At 36.2% G+C, this 24,196-nt stretch overlaps 1 protein-coding gene across 1 annotated transcript in view; it reads right to left on the bottom strand.

The window, feature by feature from the left end:
* ATM (ATM serine/threonine kinase) overlaps positions 1–24,196 on the bottom strand; it is a 158,200-nt gene that overhangs the window by 34,428 nt on the left and 99,576 nt on the right. The window contains exons 34-42 of the mRNA XM_080641742.1: positions 22,198–22,369; positions 18,869–19,010; positions 17,266–17,442; positions 15,461–15,638; positions 10,608–10,695; positions 7,273–7,428; positions 3,155–3,242; positions 1,212–1,300; positions 1,015–1,117 (exon numbers count right to left, since the gene is read on the bottom strand). Coding sequence (XP_080497868.1) covers positions 1,015–1,117; positions 1,212–1,300; positions 3,155–3,242; positions 7,273–7,428; positions 10,608–10,695; positions 15,461–15,638; positions 17,266–17,442; positions 18,869–19,010; positions 22,198–22,369 — 1,193 coding nt within the window. The remainder of the gene's footprint in view (positions 1–1,014; positions 1,118–1,211; positions 1,301–3,154; positions 3,243–7,272; positions 7,429–10,607; positions 10,696–15,460; positions 15,639–17,265; positions 17,443–18,868; positions 19,011–22,197; positions 22,370–24,196) is intronic.

Raw genomic sequence — 24,196 nt, 5'->3', positions numbered from 1 at the left:
TCTAATATTTGATGGAAAATGGTTAAGGAATAGTAACCAGTAACAGAAATGATATCTTCTGGAACCAGCTCCAATGCAAACTATTAGAAATAGTTCACATGAGATTATCCAAGTGGACTTAATTCACTACCTAGCACATTGTACACCAAGCACGTCAAACTTGCACCCCACGGGCCGATGCAGCCCACAACAAGTATTTCTGCGGCCCAGCCAATATAACGGTATGCAAGAAACGTTTTAATAAAAATTTTGTAACAATTTTTATAATATCCTGTTATGCATAATTATTAATAACGAACTACAATGTTGGCTAGTGACTGATTACTATAATCGTGTTGCATTAGTTTCCCTTTCATGCCTTATGCACAAGTGCACCATTTCTCTCCACTAATACTAGCAGTGAATATTTTAGTAGCCAATTGCCACGTCATTAGTCTTGTACTGACTTGTTTGGTGTGCGCAACAGGAAATATTTCAATTTTGGAGAATAAGAAAAATAGGTTTATTTGCATTACGCTTATTAATTTGTGCAGTTATTCAGTGTCTGGTAAGTTAATGTTCAAGAAAAAATATTAATTTTTATTAAAATGTTCTATTATTTTATGTTAATGATTATTCATTTATTTCAGTTCTTTGTATTCAGCATGCCTTTATCAAAATAAACCTATGTTTCTATGAAAATTGAAGGTTTTGTTTTTTTGTGGCCCACATAAACTTAAACCTTGTTTATTTGGCCCATGTTAGCCTTTGAGTTTAACATGTTTGCTGTACACAGTCAAATATCTTCTACTATTAGCTAACAAGATTATCATCAACACTATCTTTTAGGTCAGTGACCTGTCTTATTTACCTGTGCATCCCTCTGATTTTTTAGCCCAATGCCTGAAAAAACACATAATTTTCAGTCTTATACCTAGAATTTATCAGGCTACATAAATATTCCACTGACACACTGAAATCATCTCAGCACTACACTTTTAGCGCTTTACTAAAGCAGGGAAAAAAAAAAAATACCTGAATGATTCCCGCCTGGCGGGTTGGCGAAGTGATTGCTGTCTCAAGGTCATATGTTACTAGGGCTTTCTCCCACATTGCTTCATGCTCATATGTTCGTAGTCTATAAAGATTTAAAAATACCTTTGAGTTCTACATATATGTAACTCCTTTACGAACAGAATTACAATACCATTATCTAGATAAATGCAATATACCTAGTAAGGGGTTGTAGCATTTTCCCTCCGCCACAGCCATACAGACTGTCTGGCTCCCCTATACTTCTGTAGATTTCTAAGAGCAGATCCTAAAAACATGGAAACAACAAAAAATGAAGAGGAAAACTATCACTTTATGAATTTAGCAAATTGGAAATTTACCAACATGTAAATCTCAATATAAATGTTATGTTATAAAGTAAAATATATTAAAATATATACTAAAGATTTAGATTAGGAACACAAAAAGATCCCAGATAACCAAATGACAATGTAATTAATACCTGAGAAGAGTTGCTCATAATTTAATGAATTAGGTAAGAAATTAATCCCAACTGACTAGGCTTTTAATACATGCAAAAATAATCATTAAAAACACACACCAAATAATCCTGTCGATAGCTAAAACTGTAGATGGGGAAATTATGTTCTGAAGCAAAGTCTGATTCTTAAAAATGTAATTTAGTAAAAAACACACAAATTCAAATTTGCATTGTTATAATTGGTAAAATATGATATGGATAAAGAAATGGTTTGATGACTCAAATCTTTGCTGTAATATTTACACAGGAAAAAGATAATTCTTTTAAAATCATCTCAATAAAATAAAAATAAGAATTGAAAAAGAAGAAACTGTATTGCATAGAAAATCAATAAAGCAATTAAACTGCCTAAAAGGTGTTTGCTTTGAAGGATATTTCTTAAATAAAAATTCATTGATATTGGCATCATTGTGTAATTATAATTAAACTGTTTCTATTCATAAACATGAAATCAAGTCTCAGGGTTAAAACATTTAGTATTTAAGCCTAGCACAGTGCCTGGTTCACAAATAATATTCCAAAAACTAAGTAAAAGAGAATAGGAGTATAAAGAAGCAAATAGGCAAGGAGAATGGAATTTTAAAAAGGTAGATAGAACATATGTCAAGCAAGGCATGGTTATGGTGCCAAGTGTTAATGAAATGTTAAGAAACATGTTGAATGAAAGGTGACCACCAGACTTAGTAACATGAAGTTTACAGGTGCCATTAGAAGTGCTATTCAGTGGAGAGAGTGGAAGGAGAGGAAATGGAGACACCAACTATAGAGAACTTTTTCACAAAGGTTTGCTGTGAAGGGATGGGAGAAAAAAAGGGACACACACACACACACACACACACACACACACACACACGGACTAGGAAAATGATTTTGTATTAGTTTGCAGGAAAATGATTTTAATAAGAAAGGTTTGATATGTTGAGAGAGGGCACAGGACAATAAAAATTATTTTTCTGAAAAAAGAGTTGTTGAAAAACAAAGCACAGGAAGAAGGATTAGTCTGCAGACAGGAGGAGGAGAAACCATTTCTCTATGATGGCAGCATATGCAGGGAGATTTCTATGATAATAGGTTGTGGTGGGGTTTCCTGTCTATGTCACCCGTTTTCTCCAGAAGTAGGAGGCAAGGTAAAGCCAAAACAAAAGCAAAGCAGAAAAGATCAGAGAAATTTAAATTGTCATTTTAGAGGAACAAGTTGACCTCAGAAATTCAGTAAGATTAGGCCAATTTAAGAGTAGGTATTAAGAAATGTATTGAAGGCCTGAGATGTAACATACAATAAATAGGTAAAGCAATAAATATGTAATTGTAAATGTTAAGTACTATAAGGAAAATGAAAAATACATGGTATCACTCTATGATATAGGTGGTTTTACATCCATCTTTCCACTAAAGGAACTCAAGGTTGGAAGGTTAAGTAATAGGTGCAAGATTATACAATTTAGTGGTAGAGTCAGGATTAGAACTCAAATTTTCTACTCCAAGCTTCAAACCATGAATTTATGTACATGACAGTCCAAACTTCAGTTTGAAAATCAAATTATATCTATACAGTCTCTATAACAACAATATGAAGTATAAAATAAATATTATCACAAATAGTAGGCCTATAATATTTACCTGTAAACTTATACCAGTTTCTTCTTTACTTTTTTCACTCAAGCTAGAAATGGTTGTGCTTTGGCTTCCCTCTTCAAATCCAAGATTTCTGTTTGTCACAGAACACTTATTTTAATGAGATGCTTGTGAATGCACAGACTATAGACTTTGATGGAAAAACTAATAATGGTCACAAATAAAACATAGTAAACCATTTATATTTTAAAACATAATACCACTTAGGCCTAGAATACAAAACAAATTTGTGAATATTAATTTTTCAATGAGAATTACATTTTAATGACAATGTTATGTATGGGAAGGCTACATGCCAAAAATGCTTATTTATATAAACAGGCCTGTTTAAAAATAGAGTAGCTGCCACCCAATTCAGTTCCCAACTGTTCTGCCAGTAGTTTTACCTAAAATTGAACCTCATTAATAATCACAGGCACACAAATTAAGATCACACTAAAACAACACTTAAACCTGACAAATGGGCAAAAATTAAGACATCTGATAATATTGTATTGAGAAACCTACATCCAAGATTATAAACCTAACAAGTAGTAATAAGGATTAGAACTCAGATTTGTCTGCTCTAAGGCCTTAGCTTTAAATCATGCATTTATATATGATATTCAGTCTTATAAGTAATTTCAATTCTAAAATCATGCTACCTACACAGTGCCCATAAAATGCTATCATATGTGACAGCACCTCTATAATTTACCTATAAACTTATTCCAGTTTCTTCTTTATTTTTTCCACCCAAACTAGAAACAGTTGTATAAAGCTCAAAAATAAGGAAAACTGCAATATATTTATGAGCTCATACTCACATAACAATATCATCTAAGCGAATGATAAACACAAGACAGAAGATAACATTTGTATCTTGGAGGAAGCACAGAGGGATGGGGCAGAGACCACTGATTAATAAAATGGGGCTGACAACATTCTATTTTGCTTTATAACCCTTATACATAGATACTGCATATATTTCCTTATTGGCAGTAATACAGGAAAAAGTCAGTTTTTAGAGAAGAAATCTGGAAAGTAGGAAAGACATTAAAGAGTATGACTCTAGTCTGCGGCTGTCATTCATCCAGGCACACGGAGTTGCCAGGACTTCTGTCAGGAACATTAAAATGACTGAGGATGTGAACTAATAATACCTATTGTCTAAATCCTGTTTGAAAACGTCTTGACTTCTAAAAAAAAATATGGACACTAAACATTGAAATCTTATATTTTCTCAGGAGTAAGTTACAACTAAGTAAAACTTTATATGTATTTTTGGAATAGCTAGTATGGAGGTATTTTGATATTAAATAACAAATAGAAAATTTAAGAGAACAATTCACTTTTTGGACCTGACAGTGTCTGTAAACTGTTGATTTGTTTTTTGCTCACAGTTATGCTTTCCCTGATCACTTTAAATTTACAAAGTCTCAGTTCACCTGAGCTACTGAACGAAACTGGAAATCCCTAGATTTTACACACCTCATTCATATCTCTGTTTGCCCTCCCCTTCCCATCAGGCATCAGGAAAAAAAAAAATCAAAACCAGACTGTGAAAGCACACAGCAAGCACTATTTATCTGTCAAGCACATTTTCCTAAAGTTAACCAAAATAAAATCGAGGCACTCCTGCTTGACAATTAATTTTTCAAAAAGTTGCCACATTCTATATAATCAGCCACTCTAAATTAAAGATGCTTTTATTTATACTCAGAGAAGAGCTCAGTTATACACTCCAGATTAGTAAGAAATACCATTCATTCTATGGAACCAAACTACTGAAGCACATTTGGATAATTACTGCTACCAAGTACGCAGGCCCTAACTCAAAATTTTAAGATTTTAAGAATAGGCAGTAATTTCTTACTCAATACATACTTAAAGGACAACATGCTTGTTTTCAATAGGAAGTCTACAGTGACTGTGAACATATCAATTACATATTACTAATATACACATAATCTACATATTGTAGATTTTTTTCTAGTTTTCAACTTGAAAGTAGAAATTACTAGTAAATACCAAACCAGGGAGTTAAAAAAAAATCAGTTCACGTCTATTAAATTAATTATGTTTGGACTAGGATCTGAATTTTGGTTGCTGATTTTTTCACAGTCTAAAAACCATGCTTCTTCTAGCTTAATGGCAACCCAAAGTGGAAATTAATGAATTAAAAAGCTGTGGTACAGCCCTAACCAGTTTGGCTCAGTGGATAGAGCGTTCACCTGCGGACTAAAGGGTCCCAGGTTTGATTCTGGTCAAGGGCATGTACCTTAGTTGCAGGCACATCCACAGTAGGGGGTGTGCAGGGGCAGCTGATTGATATTTCTAACTCTCTATCCCTCTCCCTTCCTCTCTGTAAAAATCAATAAAATATATATTTTTAAAAAGCTGTGGAAAATCTATATAATGGAATACTACACAGCTATAAAAAAAGAAAGAACTCTTACCATTTGGAACAACATGGATGGAACTAGAGAGCATTATGCTAAGTGAAGTAAGCCAGTCAGAGAAAGATTGCACTCAGAGAAAGATTGCAATCTAATGAACAACATAAACTAATGAACAAAAATAGACCCAGAGACGTAGAGACATGATCAGACTGTCAAACCTCAGAAGGTATGCAGGGGAGGGCAGAGAGGGGGGCGAGAGATCAACCAATGAACCCATGTGCATATGTGCATAACCCATGGACACAGATAGTAGGATAGTGAGGGCTTGGAGTGGGGGCAAAAGGGGTTAGAGAGGGTAAAGGGGGTAAAAGGGACATATGTAATACTTTCAACAATAAAGATTTATTTTTAAACAGTAGAAATTATAAGTAGCAAGCATGAGAAATGTATCAACATTATACATATTTGCTATTTTAATTTTTTTAAAATTTATCTTTATTATTGAAAGTACTACAGATGTCCCCTTTTTTTCCTCATTGACCCCTTCTAGTCAATTTTTTAATATAAGTGATTTTTGTGGTGGAAAAGTGAAGCTAACTACAAAAATAAACACTAGGCTATTTTAAGTGAATAAAATTTGAGGACAAGTGGGATTATAAACTACATTTTTCACTCTTGAACTTTTTTAAAAAATATATATTGATTTTTTACAGAGAGGAAGGGAGAGGGAGAGAGAGTTAGAAACATCGATGAGAGAGAAACATCAATCAGCTGCTTCCTGCACACCCCCCACTGGGGATGTGCCCGCAACCAAGGTACATGCCCTTGACCAGAATCGAACCTGAGACACTTGAGTCCGCAGGCCAATGCTCTATCCACTAAACCAAACCGGCACTCTTGAACTTTCTTGGCTGTTTTGTTTCTCACTATTATCTAGGACTACACTTATTAAATTCTTATGAGAGTTCTAACTTAGAGGAAAAGCAAATTAAAGTGTTAGAAATTCAGGTAGGTAACAAACACAGCAATGAAAGTGATGTAGTCACAGAAAGAAATCAGTTACATTACTTCACAGTCAACACATAAAATAGATCTTGACTAAGCTGAGGGAATAGTGGTAAACTTAATTTAACTGAAATCAGGGAATCATTCAACCATTTGAAAAATATTTATTGTTCACTTATATTAAGTTGCTAATGCCAGTTGCTATGGGAATACAGGGCAAAAGTGTGATCTCTGTCTCCCAGTCGCTCTTTGTATAATTTTTTACAATTCTTTTTTTTTTTTTTAATATATTTTATTGATATTTTACAGAGAGGAAAGGAGAGGGATAGAGAGCTAGAAACATCGATGAGAGAGAAACATCGATCAGCTGCCTCCTGCACACCTCCCACTGGGGATGTGCCCGCAACCAAGGTACATGCCCTCGACCGGAATCGAACCCGGGACCCTTCAGTCCGCAGGCCGACGCTCTATCCACTGAGCCAAACCGGTTTCAGCAATTTTTTACAATTCTTAAATAATAAACATCTCTATTGATTCCAGAACAGAATTCCTGATTTCTTTTTTAAAATATTATTATTTCTCTTTTAAAGATAGAAAACTTCTACATAAAATATCTTTTAAATGTGGAAGTGAGAACAAAATAAATCTTTAATATAAAGCTTTATTGAAACAAAGTCAACACTAATTTTGAAAGACAAAACTTGCAAATTCCGTTACCTTTTCTCTTGATCCTCTATGTTTTTCTTATCTGCGTAGATTTCTGCATAGAGTAATGCTGTAAAGTGAGCCGCACAAGACTGAGCTACCTTGGCAACCTCTAGATAATTGAACTCCAGCCAGAAAGCATCATCAAACACTGTTCCTGAGGAAGATCTAAAGAAAAATTCTAAATGAAGTCATGTCCATTTCTTACCTTCAATATTAAAAGAAAAGTATACTGATAGAAAATACAATGGAAGCAAGTACTAGTTTAACCAAGAACCACATTTTCCCAATATGTAGTTGTCCCTTGGTATTTGTGGGGGCTGGTTCCAGGACCCCAGGCAGATACCAAAATTCACAGATGCTCATGTACCTAATATAACATGGCACAGTATTTGCATTCCTGTATACTTTAAATCATGTCTAGATTACTAAAATATCTAACACAATGCAAATGCTATATGAATCATTGTTATACAATATTGTTTATGGAATAATGACAAAGAAAAAAAGTCTGCACATGTTCAGTACAGACGCAGCCATCATGGCCTAACTACATATGACATGTCAGCAACAAGGTAAAATTTATTTTTTCGAGTATTTTTGATCTGCAGTTGGTTGAATATGTGGATGTGGAACTTGCAGATGTGAACCCATGGGTATGAAGGGCTGACTGTATCTATAAGCAACTAAGATAACCTGGCTGAAGAGCCCTATGTGTCCATCTTTTTGGATCAGACACCCTTAGAAAATCTGATGAAAGCTATGGTCTATCATCCTATATAAACTTGGGGTTCATACTTCCTCTCCACCAAGGGCTATTTGGCCCATAAGCTAAGAATAGGCTACACAGAATAATAACACATACATAAATCTTTTAAATGGCCAATTTAATAAAATATTTATTTCTTCTAAGACACAGGTACATGTCCTTCCTGTTTGTAGTTCATTTTCTCCTTAGTTTTTTTGTCTGAGTTATTTAATAAAAACCTTCCATTGTGGTAACAGTGGGCCAGAACTGGACAGGATCATAGATATTACTTTTTTCTAAACTAACATTATAGAGATGTGACAAGATTAAGAACTCTGGTTTTAGAGTAGGATACAGCTAGGTTCCAATCCAGCTGGACTGCCTACTCCAAACTTTCATCTCCAGCAACTTAACTGCTTAAGCCTGTTTCCTCATTTGTAAAACCTGGGAACAATATATATCTCCAAGAATAGTTGCAATGAGTAAATAATGCTTATAAGGCTAATAATAAAGTGCCTATTATACAGTCAACATTTAAGGATAGCTATTCTGAGGAACTTGAAGTTCAGAGATCACAAAGCTTCAAAGTAACAGACTTGGACTTGAACTCAGATCCATTACCTTTTATTCTGTCTCATTCATAATCTCTCAAGGAATCTTCTTTAGTCTTATTCATTAAAACTGAATATCAAGAATGTTTACCTTCTCCCAAGGCCTACTACTGTAAACACCATTCTACTTCAATGATAAACCTGGAATTAATGAATCGAAGGTGAAACTGCCTCCCACTACCAAGAAAAGAGATGCTTCTGGCAATAGTTAAAGCTTCTTAAGGGTTTTCTCAGAATAGAATCTGTTACAAAGCAGTCAGGTGAATCAGTAACTTTCTCACTAGAAACGAAGACACTGAAAGGCCTATCACAACACTTCTTTTTCTAAAAAGGGAGTAAAATGGTATAAGGAGGATACAGAGGAATTTATTTTATTTTATTTTTTGTTAATATTTTCTCCATTGATCTTTAAAGAAAGTGGAAAAGAGGTGGGGGAGTGGGAGAGGAAGAAGAAAAAAAACAAAATGTGCGTGCGTGTGTGTGTGGGGCGTGTGTGTGGGGTGTGTGTGTGTGTGTGTATGTGTGTGTGCATGTGTGTGTGTGTGTGTGTGTGTGTGTGTGTGTGAGTGGTGTGTCTGTGTGGGGGGGGCAGGGATCAAGCCTGCACCCTGACCAGGAATCAGGAATCAAACCAGAGACCCTTTGGTGCACGTGCTGCCATTCCAACCACTGAACTATACCAGCTAGGGCCAGAGGAATTAATTTTTAACATATAAATGCATTAGGTTAAACATAACTTTTCACTTTTCTCCCACATCTTCCTCCCATTCTTAATCAGCTACTGCCATAACCACATGAGACATCAATTCCTACCTACTTAAGTTATAGGCCTACTACATTATTTCTTCAAAGTTCAGGTTAACTCTGGAGCAGCACAGATCAATCAGATGACTGAATCACTCCAGCAATCCCTGTATTCACTGTTCAAAATCTCATGAGAAATAATAGGGAGAAAGATATGGTACTGAAGCCCTGGCCGGTTAGCTCAGTTGGTTAGACTGTGGTCCTAATGCGCCAAGGTTGCGGGTTCAATCCCTGGTCAGGGCACACACAGGAGGCAACCAATGAATAAACGGGTGGAACAACAAATCAATGTTTCTCTCTCTTTCTCCCTTTCTCTGTCTCTCTGAAGTAAAAAAAAAAAAATTAAAAACAAAGATACTATATTGTAAAACAATTTATCAGAATCAAGAAAATAAACACTGCCATTGCAGAATATTACTGTATAGAACCACTGATTTTGAGGACCATGATACACAGTAAAGTGATAAAGATTATGGCTGGGAGGTCTTTGGGAGGAGCTAAAGCTTATGAGAGGAGTTCTTGCACTCTGCCATAGCAGGAACCCTACAGGAAGAACTTTATGCTTACAATAAAGCTCGATGGTGGTAACCACCCCTCCCTTAACTTCTTTTTCCCTTCTATAAATATCTCTCTATCTTACACCTGTGCAGGGTGTACAAGTGGTTTGCCATGTCTGCATGCAACCCTTCAACCCTACATTTTTACAAAATAAATCCTTTTTTTGTGACTAAACACCTAGTAGATACTGTTTTTCCATGGACAAAAGAAACATATCTTACAATAAAAGAACATAAAGGAGACTTTTACATAGCTGTAGTTACTTTTATGAGTTATAAAAAAGAAAAGTAAAAAGTTAAAAGTAATGCAACTAAAAGTAACCTGGAAAATAACTTACTCCTTCCCCATCACTTTGTAGATGAAATAAACTGAAGCCTCAAAAGGATACATGATTTAGCAAAGATAACACTGTTATGACAGTTAGGACTAGAATTCAGAGTTCCTGACACTGATTTAACCAAAGTACTACCCTAAACATGAATTATTACAACAGATACAAGCATAACACAAATTAAACACAGCACCTTGCAGCCACATCACTTCAAATAATCATGTTAAAATGCAGCCAATAGTAACAAGTTACACTTCCAAATCCCCAAACTCAAGGAGCAATATTCATTACTTACCTCTTTTGTCTCCTCAGGTAGTCCACAACAGCAAGCATTGTTCTTTGTGATCTTTTATCCAAGCAACATCGGGAAAAGTGCTCTGGCTCTGGCAAACAAACAAAAATATCTTCTCTCAGTCCCAGGCGGACTGCTTAAGCACATTCTTGTTTTGGTTGGTGTATCTGTCTCCCTCAACACTAGTCATTCCCACCCTTTTTATGGCCATACCCTCCCCGCCACACCCTGCACCTAAGCATCTCTAAAATCCTGACGCCCCCCACCTCCTGTGACATATGATTCTTATTATTCAAAAAGTGAACTCCTATTCATGTGGAGGAAGCCTAAAAGGCCATTAACTTGGTCTAAACAAGCTTCCAAAGAACATGGCATCCATGAAAGAGAAAAATAAAAGAACGAAAGGACAGTTGAAGTACTGAGGAAGAAATAACTAAAAAATGGTTTAAAAAAAAAAAGAAGTGATATGAAAAAATAGCAAGTTTCAAAACATATAATAGAGAACTGAAGTGCATAAATATGTCACATTATATACTGTATATGAAGCCCCTAGAATCATAAGAAATGCAAAATATACACTGTTAATAACTCATTCTCGAATTGCCCCCCTTAAAAACCAAACTGCCCCCCTCTGAGGCATGTACCTTATGTTGGGAACCACTGCTCTACACTATTAAAGGTTCTGTGGGCAGAACCTAGCACAAAATTGTTTAATAAATACGAATTAATAAATGGAATTTAATGGCATTCTTTTTTCTTTTAAAAGAAACTATTGTGCTTAATATAACTGAGAAATTAATTGTAATTTATATTTTATTTCTTAAGGGGATTAATTCAACAAATATTTATCTAGTATCTTTTATGTACTAGGTACAGCATATTAACTATGAATAAGACAGACTAAGTCTGACCACCTAGAACCCACTAATTAGCCTGAGAGATTCTTTTTGCTGTCATCAATCCTCACCTGAGGATATTTTTCTTTTCTTAAAAAAAATATATATATGTGTATACACACACACACATATTATTTCAGAGAGGAAGGGAGAGGGAGAGAGACAGAAAATCAATGATGAGAATCATCAATTGGCTGCCTCCTGCACGCCCCCTACTAGGGATTGAGCCTACAACCTGGGCTTGTGCCCTCATCAGGAATCAAACCATGAGCTCTTGGTTCATAGGTCGATACTCAATCACTGAGCCACACTAGCAGGGCTAAGAATATTTTTTCCATAGCCTTTCAGAGAGTGGAAGGGAAAGAGTCAGGAGAAGAGAGAGGGAGAAGGGGGGAGAGAGAGAGAGAGAGAGAGAGAGAGAGAGAGAGAGAGAGAGAGAGAGAGAGAGAGAGAGAGAGAGAAACATTGATGTGAGAGACATCTATTGGCTGCCTCCTACACGTGCCCAGACCGGGCCGGGATTAAATCTGCAACTGAGGTTATGTGCCCTTGACTGAGAATCGAATTGGAGACCCTCTGGTGCACAGGCTGATGCTCTGAGAAACACTGGCCAGGACAGAGATTCTTAATACAATAAAAACTACATATGATAGGAAAAGTTTAGAATACTGTAGAGGAGTAGAGAAAGGAAGGCAATCTCAATGAGAAAAGTTTCACAGCAAAAATGAGATCTGGGCCCTAGCCGGTTTGACTCAGGGGATAGAGCATCGGCCTGGGGACTGAAGGGTCCGGGGTTCGATTCCGGTCAAGGGCACATGCCCAGGTTGTGGGCTTGATCCCCAGTTGGGGGTGTGTGTGCCAGAGGCAGCCAATCAATGATTCTCTCTCATCATTGATGTTTCTCTCTCTCTCCCCCTTCCTCTCTGAAATCAATAAAAATATATATGTTTTTAAAAGTGAGATCTGAAAGAAGAGTAAAGGTCCAGCAGAAGAGGAAAGGGATAGTGTTCCAGGCAGTAGTCATACTACCTGAGATGGCTGGAACAAGAAAGAACTTAGAGAATTTAGGAAAAGATTTTCAATATGGCTGAACCACAGAGATGTAAAGCAGTAAGGACACTGGGACAGAGAAATAGATGGACTACAGTTATTTATAACAGAACTGGCAGGATTTCGTAGTCAGATGAGACATGTGAGAAAGATTTCTGGCTTGGGCAAGTGCATGCCTGCCATCACTGAAGAGAAGTAGGCTGGGAAGAGAATGAAGAAAAGTTTATCTTACATATGAGATGCACATGGGACATTCAAGTGAAGGCAGTGGTATCAGAAAAGATAAACCGTTTAATTGGATAGAAATCCATATTTCCTTTTCAGTAACAGAATTTTATGTGTCAAGTTTAAATGTTCAGTTAAGGCAATGAAAATATTGGCACTCTACAAAGACATCAAATAAAACTGGCTGATTATGCCTTTGAATGCTTGCAGCATAAATATGTATGCACAAATGATAAACATGAAAAAAAAAGGCTTGGCCATGTTCATGATAATAAATGGTCAGGTTATCAAAGGCAGTGGTTATATTAAACTTGGTAGAAAATAAAATTGTTTTTAATACTGCTTTAAACTACATAATATTTAAAGTTTAAATGCTTAATGGTAACTGTGAGTTACTTATACCTGTATTTCCCAAATTAAGAAAAGGAGACATAGTTTAAACAGTTTGTGAAATGCCCATGAGAATTTTAAGACTTTCATTACAATGGCCTAAAAAATATATAAGCATATTCTGGATCATTTACATGACCAACTTATAATCCAGTAGGACCACAGAATGGGCATCCATACTTATGTTTATAATTATATTGTTTCAAATAGATATGTAATTGCTGTTAGCCAAAAGAAAAGCATACACATAAAACATAAGCAGAGCAAAGTGAAGTCTAAATGCCATCATGGTCATGTCAAATTAAAGTTTGGTAGTAAAAATAAAAGAAACAACTGGGAGAACTGAGTAATCAAGACTATGAAGAGCAATTCAGTTTTAGCAAATATCACATTATATTAATACTTTTCTTATAATTGTATTGGTCTTAAAGTACAATAAATGACTTTGTACCTAGCTTAATGTTGCCATACATTAATACAATATATTAAAGATAATAAGTTAACATTATAGATCTATGCAATTCTTTTTCTTTTTTTGAAATTTAAGTTTGAAAAACTGATCCATAATGAGCCCCGAACTTGCATGCATCTCTCTCTCTAGATATATATACACACACACTAGAGTCCTGGTGGACGAAATTCATGCACGGGGGTGTGTGTCTGTCAGCCCAGCCTGCATCCTCTCCAATCTGGGACCCCTCAAGAGATGTCCGACTGCCCTCTCACAATCCAGAACTGCTGGCTCCCAACTGCTTGCCTGCCTGCCTTCCTGATTGCCCCTAACTGCTTCTGCCGGCCAGCCTGATCACCCCCTAACCACTCCCCTGCCAGCCTGATTGCCCCTAACTGCCCTCCCCTGCAGGCCTGATCCCTCCCAACTGCCCTCCCCTGCTGGCCTGATCACCCACAACTGCCCTCCCCTGCAGGCCTGATCCCTCCCAACTGCCCTCCCCTGCTGGCCATCTTGTGGTGGCCATCTTGTGTCCACATGGGGGCAGCCATCTTTGACCACATGGGGGCAGCCATCTTGTGTGGAGTGATGGTCACTTTGCATATTACTCTTTTATTAGACAGGATAGAGGCCTGGTGCACGGGTGGGAGCCAGCTGGTTTGCCCTGAAGGGTGTCCCAGATCAGGGTGGGGGTTCCCTTGGCGCATGGAGCAGCCTGGGCGAGGGGCCTGTGGTGGTTTGCAGGCCGGCCACGCCCCCCGGCGACCCAAGCAGAGGCCCTGGGATCTGGGATTTATTTATCTCCTATAATTGAAACTTTGTAGCCTTGAGCGGAGGCCAGGGCCGGCCAGGAAGTTTGGCTTCCTCCATCACCGGGAAACCCAAGCCTCCTGCTCGCTCCATGGCCGCAGCCATTTTTGTTGGGATTTATTTATCTTCTATAGTTGAAACTTTGTAGCCTTGAGCAGAGGCCTGGGCCGGCCAGGGTGTGCAGGAAGCTTGGCTTCCTCCATTGCCTGGGAAACCCAAGCCTCCTGCTTGCTCCGTGGCCGCAGCCATCTTGGTTGGGTTAATTTGCATACTCACTCCTGATTGGCTGGTGGGCGTGGCTTGAGGGTGAAGTGGAGGTACGGCCAATTTGCATATTACTCTTTTATTAGATAGGAGATATATATATATATTAGTGCACCCAATTCCTGAAGGAATTTCTCCTGCTATGAGCTCTTAGCATGAGAAGCACTTACACAGCATGGAGGTTGTAGGTTATAAGAGTAAATCAAATAAAATCCAACTTTTGTTTTAAAAAGCTGGAAGGATACATAGCAAATGTTAACTGTTATTATCCTAGATTATAGCATTATGGGTAATTTTTTAAACTTATGTTCATTTTTCTATACTTTCCACCATAAAGATAATTTTGTAATAAAAAAGGCTGCTTTTAAAAAATGGTTCAATTAGAGCTTTAAAATGAAAATTCCATCACACGTCCAACACAGTCCCTATAATATCTGGCTGTATAATATTTGTCTGCTTTATCCAATGCTGGAATATAGGGTGTGTCTTGTTCACATCTATACTCCCAGTGCCAAGCACAGTGCTTGACATATACTGAATATGTCAATTACTGAGGGAATACTATCCATCAAGTGTTATCATAGGTACTTTACATACATTATCTCACTGAAAACTTGTTACAATTGTTACCTCTATTCTATAGATGAAGAAATAGATGTTTAGAGGTGATGGAATTACACCTACAAAGCCACTTGATGAGATTCAAACCAATCTATCTTTCTCTAGAACCGAGACCTTAACAATGTAAATTGGGAGTTTTAACAGAATACCTGAATCCAAACTTGCAGGGGTCATGGATCTGTTCGTTTGTGAGGAGTGTCTGGAACAGTTAGTAAAAAATCCTTGAATGTGCATAGAAAGCAGATTTCTCCATGATTCATTTGCATCTTGAAGTAAAACATCATGAATCAAGTATGGAAGCATGGTCTGACAAAAGTCAGCTTTCACCTAGAATACCCAAACACATCCATTTAATAGGTTAAGTAAAAATAATATATTACAATTTCTTTCCATGTTACTGGAATGTAAGCTTTAAATAAAATGATAGATGAATATGCCATAACCTCAATGTACTGCTAGAAAACATGTGTACCAGATAGTGTTTTTTAAGAAAAAAATTCCAACTAACCTAGAATATCTATATAAAACATATATGGTTAGTTACAATATTAATTATTCATTTCCAGCCTAGACCATGTGCATATAATGAAACAGACTATTGCTTACAAATGAAATTATGTCACTACTGTAAGTAAAATTTCATAGTTGAAAAGTGTTACTAATAACAGCAAGTTCTCTAATTTGATGTAAGAAAAAATGGAGATCAATGTTAGTTGAAAATCTGATTTTTGCACATTTCCAAAATTCAGTGAAGAGCTACAACAGTGATGTTAAAATCTTTATTTTTTTAATAAACCCCAATTTCTGGGTATAAAATTTGGATACTTATTTTTGGTATACTCCAGAGTGTAGAAAAGTGCTTTAATATGTCTGGTATATTAAAACAGTACTCAAACTCATTTTTGCAAAGATACCATCTTCTTATATTCATCACATGCCACACACATAAGACACATTGCAGATGAACAATTTCCTTGTTAAACTAAAGTCAAAATGCCAGTTTTGGAAACAGAGAATTTAAGGAACCAGAATTGAAGTATACATAAATGTGTACTTGGAGCATTTTATCTTCTGGCCAAAGTTAGAATTTTATAAAAATCTTAGGTTCACTGATGAGAAGTGAGCTGTGTGTGTGCACAGGAACTCAATCTGCTGACCTGGTACGAGTGCAGTGCAGTACTGCAGACGGTGTGATGATTTATTAACTGTAAGAAACAAGGACTGCTTTTTAAACTGCTTTCACCAAAATATTCTCTTCTCTACCATTTATTTGTGATTGGTGGATGTTTGATCTAGTCAGAGTTTATTTCCACATTTCTGTTGCATCATGGTTGGCAGAACTATAAACTAGATAGCTGTTAAAAGTCCTAGAGCACCATCATAGTGCTGTTTTGATAAAAGCATATAACAAACTTGTGTTTGATTTGGTTCGTACCTGTACTCTCTATTGAAATAAATTGTAGAGTACCTTCAAAAATAAAAATTCAGTGCTAACTGCTACCCGCTCCCTTTTTCTCATTCGAGAAAGCACCTCAGAGAAAAGTAAATGACAATGACCTTATTAGGAGTAAACAAACAAAAAAAGCAGACTTTTGGTTAATATAAATATTTACAGTCATCAGGATTTTAACTATCATTAGTAACAAAGAACTTGAGGCACCCCTTAGAACTCATCCAGAACGTATACCTCACGGCTGAAACCTACTGCATGAAGTTGTGGCTAAATAAAAACAATCTTGTTTGATGGGCTCGCAACAGCCGAGTGTGGGTGATGATGCCTGAGGAGGATGTGCTGTTCCATAGCCCTCTTTTTAGAGATATTTATTATGGGCCACAAACATGTACACACAAGCCAAGTGGAATGAGACAAGCCAAGAAAGCTATTAAGAGAAAAAGGCAAATGAAACAAAGCAAAGTTAGAAAGGAATGAAGTCAGGCCAAGTAATCTTTTTACCTCACACAGTGGCTTTAGTAACTGAAGAATTTCACTTTTTATGCTTCCACTATTCAAAAACGCACAAGTCAGTGTCTTTATCCAAACATCATGATTTTCATTTTGAGGAATCCACAGGCTTGTATCATCCAAACCCTCTAAAGGGCTTTCTTTGTCAAGTCTGGGTACTTCTAAAAACTAGAAAGAAAATAATCAGAAATATAAGTAAGGTAATTAGAAATACATTGGAAAACAAATATCTAAATATAAACAAACCTGTTTCCAAGTAAAACTAAATATAGTTAAAACTAAATCTGGAGGCCAGGGTTATGTTTTAAATTTAAAATACATTTATGTTTATATGAGAGTCAGACTGGTATGGTAAAGAATTACTGGTCTAGCCCTAGCTGGGTTGGCCCAGTGGATAAGAGTGACGCCCTGCGGACTGAAGGGTCCCGGGTTCAATTCCAGTCAAGGGCATATTCCTGGGCTTCAGGGTTGATCCCCAGCAGGGGATGTGCAGGAGGCAGACAATCAATGATTACCTCTTTTCATTGATGTTTCAATCTCTCTCTCCCTCTCTCTTCTCTGAAATCAACACAAATATATATATATATATATTTAAAGAATTACTGGTCTAGACAGTAGTAAGTTCACAGTAGCATCTTATAGGAATCACAAACTCTCGCCTCATCTGTCTTACATACGAAACCAGTCCAAATCTACCACACAGAATTGATTTCAAAATGAAATAAGATCATAAAATGTTCTAACTATAGTGTTTTACAGGTTACGTTGCTAGTTTTATTAATAGTTTATATTACTGTTAATTTCACTAATACTGAAATTATACTTATGATACATTTAAAAGCAGTATTTCAGCCCTAGCTGGGTGGCTCAGTTGATTGGAGCATCATCCCACACACCAAAAGGTTGTAGGTTCGATTCCAGGTCAGGGCACATACTTAGGTCTGGGTGCATACAGGAGGCAACTGATCGATGTTTCTCTCACATCAATGTTTCTCTCTAAAAATCAGTAAAAACATATCCTCATGTGAGGATTAAAAAACAAAACAATAACAACAACAACAACAAAAAGGCACTACTTCAAGTATTAAACGGGAATGTTCAAACTAAAGGAGAAGTAAGAGTTTTTAAATATCCTTCGCAGAGTACTTTTGGTGGAATCTTATATCAACATGGAAAAAGGGAGACATTTATAGGTCATCTTATATTTCATTAGAGAACTGTATTACTTAAAACTTGCTATAGAAATAAATAAATACTTGGTTGTTGATTTCAACACCTAATAACCACACAACCAGGATCAATGGCTTTTAAGAAATCAAAGTTAGGGTTTTTTACGCCTAAGAAAAAAGGTCACTAAGAACTCCTCCTAATCCCCCCAAATCAATCATCACCTTTCCAGCCCATCTATAGCTCAGCTTTTCCACATAATTGAAAATATAAATCCCTTGGATTTGGGAAGTTCAGTTGGAATTATTTCTAAAAGAGGTTAAATGTTAGTATAATACCATTTAAGCAATTTGATATTCCTATCCATAGCAAAAAAAACCTATTCTAGAATAGTGGGTACTCAGTAAACATTTATTATTTGAAAGACCTTTTTCCTCGATGTTCTAAAAGGGTGTAGATAGATCAGCATGGGATCAGTGGTCGTCTTGTAAATCTCCCAAAAACTATGGCCAGTCTTTGTGGCTAAAATATTTTTCAAACAGGTAACAGTAGCTGATCGTACCTTGACACTGAAAAACAGATATAATTCAAAAGACTAAAACATATATCAACTATTAAGCTTGATAAATGTTGAACAACCTCCAATGAAAAAACTGAAATCTAAAATTTATATCATTAGGATAATTCTACATTTATTGGTAAATTTTACATCTATAAAATTATATTACATCACAGCCAAAATTACCAAAGGATTTTTAATATTATTTCAGTAAACTTGCAGTAGCATTCTCTTCATTCAATACAGTTTGTAATATACTACTAAATATAAAAGGACTCATAAAAATAAATAAAATAATACCAACTAATAAAAATTAGCAATAAGAATGACAATAATAATTCACCTGAGAAGACAATATTTTGATAATATTTTCTCTAAGAAATACAAATAATTTGGGATAAGGCAGAATGCTATTTCCCTCCAAATGATAAAATTGTCTAGAACAATTTTAAACAAACGGTAAATACACACTTATTCTGACCAGAAGCTAGCTGAGAATCATTAGGTAACGCATCTAAAACCTCTAGTAAAAGAGTGAAGGACCTCTTTGGCAAAAAAACAAAGGAAAAGGAGGGCTGCAATACAAGAGCACTGAAAATATAACAGCTGACAAAAAAATGTCATAAAGCCCAATACTGTAAAGGCCTAATTCCTTTTAGGTTTCTCAATTTAAGACATAAAAGCATAAATGATAAACTTGAATTTCACTACTCTCTGTTTCCCTACATCTCCATAGCTAATTAAACAGCGAGTCCTGCTGGCTCTTGTTAAAAACATACCCAGGCTCCATCCATTTCCCATTTCATCTCCATTACTGCCAACCTAATCCAAGTCACCATCCTTTGCCCTCTGGACTACTAAAAGTTTCAAAATAGGGCTTCCTGTTTCCACTTTTGCCCTATCACAATCCATTTGCCATATAAAAGTCAGAGTAAAAATGTAAGCAGCATCATGACAGTACTTTGCTTATATATAACTCCGTGGCTTTACATATTTCAAATAAAAGCTAAATTTCTTATCAAAATTAGTTCTACCTTTCTAATTTCATTACATGCCACCTTCTTCCACACCAGGTTTCTTTCTGTTTCTCAAACACACCAAGCTTATTCCCCTCTAGGTATTCCCCATCTGAAATGTTTTATCCCTAATCATTTTACAGTTGATTCCTGATCATTCAAATCAGCAAATGACATTTCCTCAGCAAAGCCTTCCATGACCTGCTATTCTGGGAATTCCTTGGTCAACATCCCCTCTTTAGAACTGAGGGTCCACAAATATGTAATGATATTCCCCTATTACAAAAAGATAAGGCCCTGGCCGGTGTGGCTCAGTTGGTTGAATGTCATCCCATGCACTTTTTCGATTCCCAGTCAGGGCACATACCCAGTTTCAGGTTTAATCCCTGGTGGGGTTGCATATGGGAGGCAACCGACTGATGTTTCTCTCTCTCTCTCTCTCTCTCTCTGCTTCTCATTCTGTCTCTGATGTTTCTCTCTCTCTCTCTCCCCCTCTCTCCTTCCCTCTCTCTCTAAAAATAAAAACATATTTTAAAAAAGATAGTAACAACAAATTATACCTCTTCCCTAGATCTCTCAAGTTTAAGTCAAACAAATATCTGTGTACACCTTTTCTAAAAACAAAAACAAAACAATTGCAAATTACTGTAATAAATGGAACACTTAATGCCTGCAACTTTTCTGTGGAAAACCTGTGCCAGATGTAATCTGAAATATGTTTGTACAATGATATTAATAAATGGATAGGAGGATGGCTAGATGTGACAAAGCAAGTATAGTAGTAAAAAAGTTATGACAGAACCTAAGAGAATCTAAGTGGTAAGTATATGGGTGTTACTGCAAAATTCTTTCAACTTTGCTGTATGTTTGAAAATTAGTATAATAAAATGTTTTGGGGAAAAGCACATCAGCCTTTTTATTGCAAAAATAACAATAAGAGAGAAAAATACATGTCCATTAAATCAATAATGAAAACATGGCAGGTGGAAATTACTGTCAATTATTTATTCCCCAAGAAAAGGAGGGGGCGGGTTTGGAAGGAAACAGATGCAAAATACCTATTGACCTTAGATAGATGCCCCACTTGTGGCCTAAAATCCTTTGAATCCACACCCAAAAAATTGTGATGAGGTGCTCAAATATACCAAAAATAAACAAATAGATAAATGGGAAGGGAGGCAAAGAAAGCAAGCAAAAGTAATCTCATAACCTGCAAGCCAGAAAATCTGTTGCAATTTTGTTTTGCAGAGAATAAATGGGTAAAAACCCTGTTTGATTAGCTTAATAATTTTTGAGTTATGAAATTTTTGCTCTACAACTTATTATTTTTGTTGTTGTTTGTTAATCCTCACTGGAGGATATTTTTTCCATTGATTTTTATAGAGAGTTGAAGGGATGAGGAAGGAAGAGAGGGAGAGAGAAGAGAAAAACATCAAGGTGAGAGAGTTAACCAGGATGGGGAAGCTGCAACCCAGGTACATGCCCTTGACAGGGAATCAAACCCGAGACCCTTCAGTGCTCGGGTTGACACTCCAACCATTAAGCCATGCTGGCCCGGCTCTACAACTTATTTTAAAAGGACCTAAATAGTCTAGCTGAGAAGAGTGGCACCTTTGATTTTGACAAATATCCCAATATCCCACTTTGCATTCCCCTATCTTAATGTTCTCTGTAGAACCACCTGGCAATTTTCTTATTATCTACTAGAGGCCTGGTGCACAGGATTCGTGCACTGGTGGGGGGTGTGGCCTGCGGGGATCAGCCCACTCTGGGAGCGCACTGACCACCAGGGGGCAGCTCCTGCATTGAGTGTCTGCCCCCTGGTGGTCAGTGTGCATCATAGTGACTGGTCAACTGGTCATTCTGGTAGTTCCGCCTTTTGGTCGCTGGGCTTTTATTATATAGGATTTGTCTAGTCTACTCTCACCAGAATTTCACATGGACCTTGTCTAGTTCACCATATCAAATGCTCAGTACATAAAAGAGCTTCAGTAATTTCATGCATTAATAAAAATCCAATAATTTCATTAAAATACTTGAGATTGAAAGAAAAGTATGGCAACTTAAAAGAGAAAGCTTTAAAGTTATTGGAACTGTTAATTTATGTGAAGATAGTATCATTCTCCTAGAATGTCAGATTAAGTAAATACTATCAGAAATAAAGTATCATTAAGTACTCACCAATCTTCTACCAGTGTGTTATTCAGGTAGGTCAGCATTACGAGGGTCCACTGAAGTTCTTTATCTTCAAATAACTCAAGGGCCTTAGTATAAGATGTATCTTTACTAAGGTGTATAGCTATCGTAGAAAAATTTACAGGACCCACTTCTCCCAAGCAGCTCCCAACAGCCTCTACATACAGAAATTACATTTCAGTAGAGTTATAGTTAAGAGATCATACATATAACAAAAATTTCTTGAGTTCCAAAATGTAATGCTATTCTGTCGTCCTCCAAGAGTTCAGTGTTTCTCAAAGATTTGGAATAAATTAAAGAAGTAACAAAATATTATATAACTTCCTTTGCATATCATCCATGTGGGCAATAATTTCTCCTATAGAATCATATCCAAGAAATAGACTAGTAAAATAATATAAATATCAAGGATGAAAGTTTAAACATAGCTACTGCATTAGAGTATCAGCAGACTTTAAAACTTAAAAAATTTTTGATATTAAGTACATAAAGTTCACTAACCTTAAACACTCAGTTCAGTAAAAACACACATACACAAATGCGTGCATGCACACACATAGTTCATTTTTCTCATCTGTATTATCACTACCCAGATAAGGATAGAACGTTTTCAACATGCCAGAGGACTCCCTCATGCTCCTTGCTAGTCATGGTGGAATTTATTAAAATATGTTCACAAATTCTCTGAAAGTCCTCCTTTCAAAAGGCAAAGCCTAATTTGAATATTGGGCTGTGCTTAGTGACTGACTTCTAACAAAGAGAATGTGTACAAGTCTTCCACCTCCTTGAATAAGTTTATCTGCACGTATTTAATTCTTAGACACTATTACAAATGAAATTATAAATGAAATAGAATTTCCTTTTTAGATTGTTCACTGCTGGTGTACATAAACACTACTAAATTTTGTGTGTTGCCCTTGTATCCTAGAACTTTGCTAAATTCATTTATCAGCTCTATTACAGTAGCTTTCTTATAGATTCTCTGGGATCATATGCAGATATGATTATGTCACCTGTGAATAGACATCATTTTACTTCTTCCTTTCCAATTTGAATAATTTTTATCTCTTTTTCTTGTCCAATTGCTCTGGTTATAGCAGTGGTAAAAGTGGGCAAACTATCAATTTGAGGGAGAAAACTATCAATCTCTTACATTAAGTCTGATGTTAGTCATGGGTACAAAGATTTTATGCTACACAGGAAAGCCACTTATGGTTCTTGCAGTAAATGAGATTTATCCCCAGAGCCAGTACTACTATGGACAAAGCGGTAAATTCCTTGGTTAAAGAAAACTTCTAGGATGCTGATAGGTTCTGTTTCTCAGTCTGGGTGCTAGATGCACAGGTGTGTGTTCTGCTTGTAAAAATTCTTCAAGTTATATGCTTATGATCTGTACAATTTACTGATGCAAGATATATTTCAATTAAACATTTATCAAAAAATGTTAAGTACCCTAGATATTAGACTCCCAATGAGAAGTTAAAAAAGACTCCATTGAAAGATAGTAAGATGTTTGAAACAGCTATTATTCCTCCCACTTTTCTTATTGGAAGCAATGCCGTCAAGAGAACTTCAAGCTGGTTTTAATGTGACTTTTCCCGCCTGTGAGCACCAAGCCTAAACAGCTGCAACTCTAGGCATGATATTGGCTAGATATCTTACATCAGGTTTCCTCCAAATGGTTTTAATATTTGACTTTAATCCAGCACTCTAAATCCTCATTCTTATTTCAGTTATATAAAAAAGATATTAAGTACCAGTCATTTATAATATACATCAATTTATCTTCAACTTCACTACAAATAGGTATATCTGACTTTCCTAAATATTTACACAGTTATAAATGTGTAAATAACTACCTTTTACTTTATGCATAAAGTAAAAAGTAAATGAATGTCTAAGGAAGAAAATATGAAAGGAGGGCAGCTTAGGGACACTTGAGCTGAATAGAAATATTACTTAGCTAGCATCTTACTTTTCCCCA

Source organism: Plecotus auritus (assembly GCF_963455305.1).
Source record: "Plecotus auritus genome assembly, chromosome: 9".
NCBI lineage: Eukaryota > Metazoa > Chordata > Mammalia > Chiroptera > Vespertilionidae > Plecotus > Plecotus auritus.
This window is presented reverse-complemented; position numbering and strand designations above follow the sequence as displayed.